Raw genomic sequence first — 8,792 nt, forward strand, 5'->3', positions numbered from 1 at the left:
CTAAGCTACAACGAGCAGGAGTGATTGCACTTACAACTAACGAAGGAGCAGGGAAAATCGAAGAAGGAAGCCGCGTACCCCTCCCTGCACGATGGGAGTCTTCCTCAGTGAAAAATGTTGATTCGACTGTTCCTCGCATGTGTGGATGAGCAATACTTTTAAGAAGCATGCTATGCAGACCCAAAAATGCTCATAGACTACCAAACGAAACTAAATTCCATCCCAAATCCCTCATGAATAAGAAAAAGAAGAATCCAAGGGTGGGGTGAGGTGGAGTGCCACAAGTGTGGTGCGTACAACGGCGTTGTTTGGCAATCGCAAGAAGCTTTGGTTCCCTTCCCTCGTGGACGGACGGACGGACTGCGGCGGAGAACGGTGATCCCTATGCCGCCAGCCCAGCCCAGCCCAGCCCAGCCCGGTCGGTCGATACAACCGAGGCCTCGCCCGTCCTACACCCTCATAAAACACGGACGCACGCAGCTCGCTCACTCCGCATTTCTCATTCCTCCCTGCCTACTCCCGTTCTCATTCCCCCGACATGTCCGCCCCCTTCGTCGCCATGTCCGTCTTGCCCGCGCATCGGGTCCAGGTAAGCAGCAGCACCAGCCGCCGGCGGTGCTTCTCGAGGCAGTCCATCTCGATCCGGCCGGCTCCGCCCAACCGCCTCCTCAACCTGGCCTGCTCGGTACACACATTCCTGCATTCTACACTCTTCATGCTCAATGCTCCAACGACCAAAATTCATGCTGAATGCTCTCAACTATACAACTACTACTATTACTTTGTTTGCTTTGACGGACAGGCCAAGCAGGACACCATCGACAAGGTGTGCGGGATCGTCAAGAAGCAGCTGGCCGTCGCCCAAGACACCCTCGTCAACGGGGACACAAAGTTCGCCGACCTCGGCGCCGATTCCCTCGACACGGTAAAATTCCCCTTCCCCCTTGCCTAACTTAACCGCTCATGATGATTCCACATCCACCTACAACTTCGTCGCCCTACTCTCGAATTATCTTAGCTAGCTTCAGTGACTTTCATGTGCCATTTTTACAGTCTTTGTGTATCTCATCTTAGAACCAACTCCGTCTGTTATTCTTCTTCCATAATAATCAAACAAATCCTTTGTTATTCCCAACCAATCCCATATGTTATCCTTGTGTATGTATTGTTATTCCATGTCATAGAACCAGTTTCATTTTTATCCTTATGTATTGTTCTGTTCCATAACAATCCTAAATATAAGCCCTTTTAGAGATTTCAATTTGGACTACATACAAACTAAAATGAACAAATCTACATTCTAAAATACGTCATCTATATACATCTGTATCTAGTCCATGAATCTCTAAATGGCTCTATATTTAGAAACGGAGGGAGTATAACACTGGATCCTATTGCAAATAATGTTGCAGGTGGAGATTGTAATGGGCCTGGAGGAGGCATTCAGCATCACGGTGGACGAATCGAGCGCCCAGGAGATCAGGACGGTGGAGGACGCCGCGTCTCTCATCGACAAGCTCGTGACAGAGAAAGATTCTTAGAACCACGACGGCACGGATCCGCCTCCATGCCCCTGCCTGAATAGCTTTTTGGGTGCCCGCCTTGTTGTTGTACTCTAAATACAGATAAATCCTTTCTTCAAAAAAAGATACAGATAAATCACAATGTACTGGCTGAAACTAGTCAGCCAGGAAGAGGGTCTCTATGCAGATGTTGTCGGTGTATGCTATCCCAGATTGAATAAATGAGGAGGGGTAGCACTTCTTCCCTGAGGTAAAGATTCCTGTTATATGTGTTCTAGTCACTCGACAAAACTAGAATTTCCCCTTTCACGACGGTCATGAATTCATGTGATCATATCAGATATCATGACCCATGCTTCAGAACATGAACCATCACGGTACAGCTTAAACTGATGTTAGGATTTTGTACTCGCGATGCCACTCAGACCCATGCTACTGTGAGGATATTTCAGTAACTTGGTAATCACTGAAATTTGATCCTGGCAGCCAAAGAAAATGATATTTAGGACAGGTACCTCGGGTACCACGGTCATCGCAACCTGGGACTAGAAACATAGGATTTCTAAATTCCACTAGTAGAATTTTCCCTTCCACAACGGTTGCGAATTAACATACATACTGGGAATCCAAAACAGTAGCTTAGATGATAGCGTCTTCATCGCAACTTGTGTGGCACCACCATCGTCTCAGATACCATATCATGACCAAAGCTTCAGAGCATGAACCATGAGCCCTACTACAGCTAAACTGATGTTAGAATTTTTCTACTACCATTGCCTTGAGGACCCAGAACAATCCTACTCAGAGGATATTTCGGTTTTCAAGAAGAAGCTCCTCGCCATCTCTTCAGTCACATCGCTGCGTGCAAATAGACGGGTGAAATTAATGGTAAGAATAGGAAGTACAGGATCATGTTAACCGAATCATCTGCAGTATAGGATTGCGTAGGGGTTTCCGTACCTGTCAGGCGCTTCTTCTTTGCATATGAGCAAAACATTCTTGGATGAAAGAAGCTGAAAGAACTTCACCACATCATCCACCTTCTTCAGTCTCTCGTAAAGCTTGGTCACAAATTGGTTATATTCCTCCGGCTCCTAAGAACAAATGACAGATTAGGTACGTACTGACCAGGCATGTTTAAATTAACTATGTCCACATGCTCTTACTCTTAAACAAAACATATGACCTTTGCTACACGCCTACACCTGACTACCATACACTGAAGTAAATAACCATAGGGAGTGAACATTACCTGTTCGATTATACAGGCCTTCCTCAGAGCAACAAAACACTCAAGTGCCTTTTCGTAGTAATCTCCTTGAGGAGAATTTTCTATCAATGCGGTCGTGTACTTCTTCATCTCTTCCATTGCCTTCTGAACCCATGTTGAGCTAGATCTCTCTGCCAGCATGGCTTCAAAATCTTTAACAGGATTTACATCTCCAATCTTCCCAACCTTCTCTGTTGAAGGAAACAGAACTTCTATCGCCCTAGCCTTCTCTGCATCTTTAGCTTGATCATCTATCGCCATAGCCTTCCCTGCGTCATCTTCTGATTTTTTAGCTTGATCGTCTGGACCAGCATAAGCCAATCTCTCCTGCGTCCGGGCTTTCTTTCTCTGTGATCAATCAGACAAGTTAATGTTGAAGTTGACTACAAAATTACTGAATCAAGTTTAACACAAAATGCCAATATTTAACCTTGGGGTTCTCCTTGAGATCGAATGCTTTGCCCAAATTTTGGATTAATGGTGCTCGATAGTTAATGACATCAGGATCTGGCTCGGTTATCCTCCTTAGACAGCTATGGAGCGGTGGGGGATTTGCATCTGGCTGCTTTGACTTAAGATCAAGGTAGCTGTAGAACCTCTGAAGGGGGACAACAGAACCGTAGTCAATGAAGCAAGAGATATACACAATCAAATACTATAACAAAGAAGCAAGCAAATAAGAAGGCAAAAAATAAAAGCAAATTTCTAGTATAGGCTCAACATAGGTCAATCCCGACGCACAAGGTCCCAATGACATTCCAGATATGTATGGTTATTTGATAAGAGCTATATTTCAAATCTCTTAGTCAAAGGACCTTTCATCTTTAAATCGCACCTTATTGTGCCTAGAGTGCTAATATTGCTCATACTGTCTTGTTCATTACACTTGGGTGACTAATGATATGGAACAAAAGAATCAACTATACACGTTAGCAGTCCAGAAAACAGCTACCACTTCAGAACTGAAAAATAGAAATTCACATAAACCTAGTAATGTGTGTATTGCTAAGCATTTCTAAAAAGAAAGGAATGAAAATAAGATGCAGGAAATAACATATACTAAGAAAGAACAAATAACAATAACAAAAATAAGTTTTTTGGTGAATTGTAGTATTCGACCTCCAACATGGGATTTGGTGTGAAATCAGGCCTGAGGATCTCTTCCCTTCCAGGTGGTGCAAGGTCTAACATCTTCACTAGGTTATCTGCCGCTTCCTGCTGTTCTTCAGTAGGCTGTGATGATGGTGGCAGGCTGCTGAAGGAGCGAAACGGAAAATCTCTGACGTCCTCAGCAAAAGGCAGTATATTGAAGTAAAAGGAATCTGGCTGCAAGGCACAGTAAACAATTGCTTGAATAGGTTCCTAGTCACCCATCAATTGCTTCAAAAAATAGCCACCCATAAATCCATCAATTGCGAGTTACGAATGAAGTACGTACCACATTGTTCACTGATGAGATATTTGGTGTCAATACACCAAAAGCGACATTCGCTTGATTTTGCCTCCACACACATCGCAGGATTGCAACCTTGTTCATGTCTTGCATTGCTCTAGCTAAGGCAGAGACTGCAACAATTGCTTTTGTGTTTCCCGGTTCAGGTACAAAGGAGTTCACATCTTTCATAAAATAGGACCTGTCAAGTAGAGAGGGGACTGCCTTTCATTACCAGTATAGAATTTTTCTGAGATGTACACAAGTTGGGATTTAAAAGCAACTTGTATTACTCAGTGACACTACTTTCAGAAAGGGGTGCAATTATACTAGCTTTTAGAACTTGACACCAGTGGCATTCCTCAAAAGATAAATTGATTTTGAACCAGTACCAGACTGGGTTATGTTGTAGGAGTAATATGTTATACACATGCAACTGGGCCAACCATGGAAATACCTATATTATATGTACAGACACAAGTTTAAACCAGCAGAAAACCAGGCATCATGAAACTTGAAATAATCATGAATAACAAAGAAAGAAACGCAGAAGTTTCCTCAATTAATTAGTTCTCACGATTGTAGCTAAGAATAACATTCCTATAATATGTTGTCACTAAGGAGGCAAGGGTAGTAAGACAAGATGTACTTCTAGGCTTCTAGCACATCTCCCCTACTTAAAAAAAATTTAAAGTTCTGTCAGCCGTTTGTTTGTCCAACCTACTGTCGTGTCGATTCTTTTTCCAGCCATCTCTGGTTTTTTCCACCAGTTTTGCCTTTGGTAAGGCGATAAGTGCTTACCAAATATAATCCTACTTTTTTATACAAACACATTAACATGGGCAGTTGGATCATGGGATAACCTACTAGAATAATCATGCCCCCATCGCAACGCACGTGCAATTATCTAGTGGGGTAAAATGTTTGCAATTTTTATGCCTCAAAACGATGGCATATACAGAAACAAAGAAAAGTTTCAGCTGATTAACTGGCAAAATAGTACAACTGAAGGATTAGGTGTATCATTACTCATTAGTTTCAGAGATAACAATAATGCTGAAGCTTAACACCTTTCTCTGGTGCCAAAGAAATAGATATAATGCCAGATGCCAAGTTGAAGGATATCCAATATACCGTGGTACGCTGGATCTATCTGCAAATCCTAGAAGCTTCACACCTTTCTCTGGCTTGAACTTCACAGCCTCCCATTCAGCAGATGATATAGGAACAACTTGAGGACCATAAAGATAGCCCTTGATTCTTTGATCTGGTGGAACAACTGTGTCTGGTTCTAGAATGCTTTTGTACTCATAATCCACTTTGACTTCATGCGAGGCAAACTGATCACTTGGAGGAGCCTTATCAGAATACTTCTTCAAAGTGGGGAATTTCTCCTCAGATGTCTTCTTATAGGCCCACACCTGTTCACACGGCATCAAGCAGAAACACCGTTGTCAACACCAATTGGAACACTAATGAGATAGTGATGTCAAACTAAACTGCAAACTGAACCAGTAGTATTTGACTACTGTAGACCTTGCTTAACTGACAGAAATATTGAACGGATTTTTGAACATCTGACCTTAATTTTAAAAGTGGAGCTCACTTCCAGGTCTCCCCTGAAGATAGTAACTGGGAGTACATTTCTTGTCTTGAGAGCACCTAAGAGTGCTGTCGGGGTGTCAACCTGGACTACCTTTGCCACCGATCTATCTCTGAAGTGATATAATAATCGGTCATTTTCATCCATTACGGAATTGTGTTGAACTCCAGCTTCCCTGAAAACAATGCAATCCATCTTAATATCATGTTTTTTCATCTGGTCTGCAATAGTGTCCACCTGATCTTCTTTTGTCCCTTGGGGCGGATCCCTTAACAGATGTTGCGCGTCGGTGATTAGACACAGGCGTTGCTTTGCTTTGGTATCTCCAAATCTCTTTATCAGCATATCCAAACAAACAACAATAGCATCCAGAACTTGCTTTAGTCAAGGAATTCCACTAACTGAATTTTATCATACTCAACCAAAATATAATAACAAGACCACATTGCACACATCAACAATATGGTAACTAAAAGAAATAATTTCATGTAAAAACAAGGGGGGATGAACTACAGAAGCTGCAAGCGAATTATGAAAGAGAACCTGCTACATAAGGAATCAAGTTTGAGTTATAATTAATGGATGTCAAACTAACAACAGAGGGAATTCCTCAACAAGCAAATACCTTAAGATGATGGATCAAAGAACTACTTTATGTTTCAACTGGGGATATGAACTAGTAGCCCATATAACCGTAGTCAAGACAACTACAGAAAACCTTAGAAAGTAAAAAAGAAGAGGAGCTCAAAACATGTGTGATGTGCTGATCGTGGGAATTAAGCACACGTAATAGATGGCTCTCTAAACATTAGACTGAAAAGACATTAACACATATGTTATTTATGGATACAGTCACCAGGGGCAGTTCCCTTAGGAAGATTTTCAAGAGCATCTTTTGTTTCTTCGTCAACAACTTTAATATCATGCTTAACCAGCACATGCTTATAGCCCCCAAGTTCCCTCGCGAGGTCATTGTGTGTTTCTGCATACATCAGTAAAATAGTTAGGTAGCCCAGTTTTTAGTTTTAAGAAGCATAAAATGCAAGCCAGTCCCAGATAATGTTCTTGGATGGTGTTCAGGACTGAAGCACTGTGATGGCACATCTAAATATAGTGCAGTAATGACTTCAGAACAAATATTCCCCGGAGGCTAGATGCATGCTAAGGAGGAAAACAATACATTGTTTGATTGTTTTCCACTCTGAATCATAAATACACTTGTTCAGTGCAAACATATGTACTGTAAGGCTTCCCTGAAGTGACATTAATCAGGACCATACATATACAGGCACTTGCAAATATAAGTTACGCTCAGTTCACCATTCCATTAAAACCTATATGCTGTAGTGAAAAATAACAAGAAAAGAAGAAAATGTTTTCTAGTTAACAGGACAAAAACTGATAAGTAGGAAGCTAGTCACATGATGGACCCGCAATATTTGGAGTCCCAATGTGCGCGTGAAGTTCCGTTACCACAAATGCAGGATCAGTTATACCTTTAGTTCCAAACAGGACAACGCCAACCTCGTCGCTCCTATGAAAAACCAGCTGCAGAGTACAAGAACGTAAAGGCGGTTAGCTAGCGCCAACGGCAGATTAACAGACGCTTGCATTTGTATTGGGTCAATCACCAAGTTTCGGATGGAAACAGAGTGTCGCTTGCCTTCTTGCGCACGAGGGTGGTGCAGACGTTCTCGATTTCCTGCAGCGCCCGGTGCATCGACGGGCCGACATCCAGCAGCAGAACCAGCCCTTCCTACATGGCAATCGGCAAATCAAAGCCGTCAGCGTACCACAAGAATAATGTACTGCTTGCCTGTCTGCGCCTGTAAAATAGTACTCCTACTGTATCTACACATCCGCGAGAGGAAACGAGGCTTCCACCCCTATTCCCCTTTTAGCGCTCAGGAATCGGAATCACTGCAGAGAAGACGCGCTTCCTCTCGTTTTCGTCCCCAATCGATTCACATCCGCGGTCGGTGTTCCAGCCCCCACATCTACTACGGGTCGCCGCCGAGCTGCACAAATCCTAGCGCAACGGACCAAGATATCTTCTCCGGCAGCGGGGCCTGGAGGCGTTCGGGAGAACGCCGAGCCCCGAGCTCGTCGGGTAGAGCCCTAGGAGGACAGGGGAGGGAGGGGGATCCAATCCAGGCGACCGCGTCTGTCCGGAGGCGGCCGACCGAAATGGGCAAATGGCTGCTACTGCCGGCGGGCTGCGAAGACCAATGGAGAGGGGGGGGCGTACCTTGTTGCGCGCCATGCCGCGGACCGTGGGGAAGTCGGGCTGGCGGCGCGGCTGGCGGCGCGCGCGACGGCGACGGCGAGGGTTTATGCCGCGAAAGTTCCGTGCTTTGGAAGGAGGAGGGCGCGTTGACGGGAGAATTGATTATCACCCGCAACATAAGCCCCCTCTTTGTCTGGCTCCCTTTTAACCCCCGGTTTTCATCATGCTGTAGCTGATGCCCCTTTGCAATGTTTAACAGATGGACTTGACTAGGCAGCGGGGCCGCACGAAAGCCTTGCCGTGCGGCGGCTCCTACAGACTAAGCACGATCTGCCACATGCAAGATTCTCTTTGATGTTTGAAATTTAAAAGGTTTTATCTACAAAACCGTTAATTCAATCGATGATCCGTTTTCACCATTGACTTTCTCGCGACGAGTTCTTCGAAACTAGATCCCATGTCGACATGTTCCGTCAACTATTTTTTTCGCTCATACTTGCCACATTTTTTGACTCACTTGTCATATTATTAACCACTTACTTGTCTAAAAAAATAACTTGATTGTCACTTTTTAATATTATTTTGTACAAAGCCTTGTAGTAGTTTTCATCATACATGATATAAAAAGCATGTAGTAGGTTGTGTTTGTCAAATTAAATATGTCAACTTGTCATATTTACATACAAATTTGCCAGAAAACTATTTTGTGTGCTTCTTAGTTTAACTGTGCCAAGTTG

General features: G+C 43.6%; 2 protein-coding genes across 2 annotated transcripts; one reads left to right on the plus strand and one right to left on the minus strand.

The window, feature by feature from the left end:
* Positions 1-474: 474 nt before the first annotated feature.
* On the plus strand, positions 475-1,789 carry LOC123395212 (acyl carrier protein 2, chloroplastic-like). The gene is made up of 3 exons (XM_045090156.1): positions 475-685; positions 803-925; positions 1,413-1,789. Exons 1-3 carry the CDS (start codon positions 539-541, stop codon positions 1,539-1,541), a joined length of 399 nt encoding a protein of 132 aa, XP_044946091.1. The 5' UTR covers positions 475-538; the 3' UTR covers positions 1,542-1,789.
* A 288-nt stretch (positions 1,790-2,077) lies between these two features.
* Positions 2,078-8,241, minus strand: LOC123395211 (ATP-dependent DNA helicase 2 subunit KU80). Its single transcript, XM_045090155.1, has 12 exons — positions 8,077-8,241; positions 7,492-7,584; positions 7,325-7,376; positions 6,679-6,810; positions 5,808-6,202; positions 5,360-5,646; positions 4,232-4,427; positions 3,913-4,119; positions 3,224-3,391; positions 2,776-3,141; positions 2,484-2,617; positions 2,078-2,381 (listed from the first exon to the last, which is right to left on the minus strand). The coding sequence occupies exons 1-12, from the start codon at positions 8,089-8,091 to the stop codon at positions 2,321-2,323; spliced, it is 2,106 nt and encodes a 701-aa protein (XP_044946090.1). The 5' UTR covers positions 8,092-8,241; the 3' UTR covers positions 2,078-2,320.
* Between the last annotated feature and the right edge of the window lie 551 nt (positions 8,242-8,792).

The sequence above is a fragment of the Hordeum vulgare genome, chromosome 5H (assembly GCF_904849725.1).
Source record: "Hordeum vulgare subsp. vulgare chromosome 5H, MorexV3_pseudomolecules_assembly, whole genome shotgun sequence".
Classification (NCBI taxonomy): Eukaryota; Viridiplantae; Streptophyta; class Magnoliopsida; order Poales; family Poaceae; genus Hordeum; species Hordeum vulgare.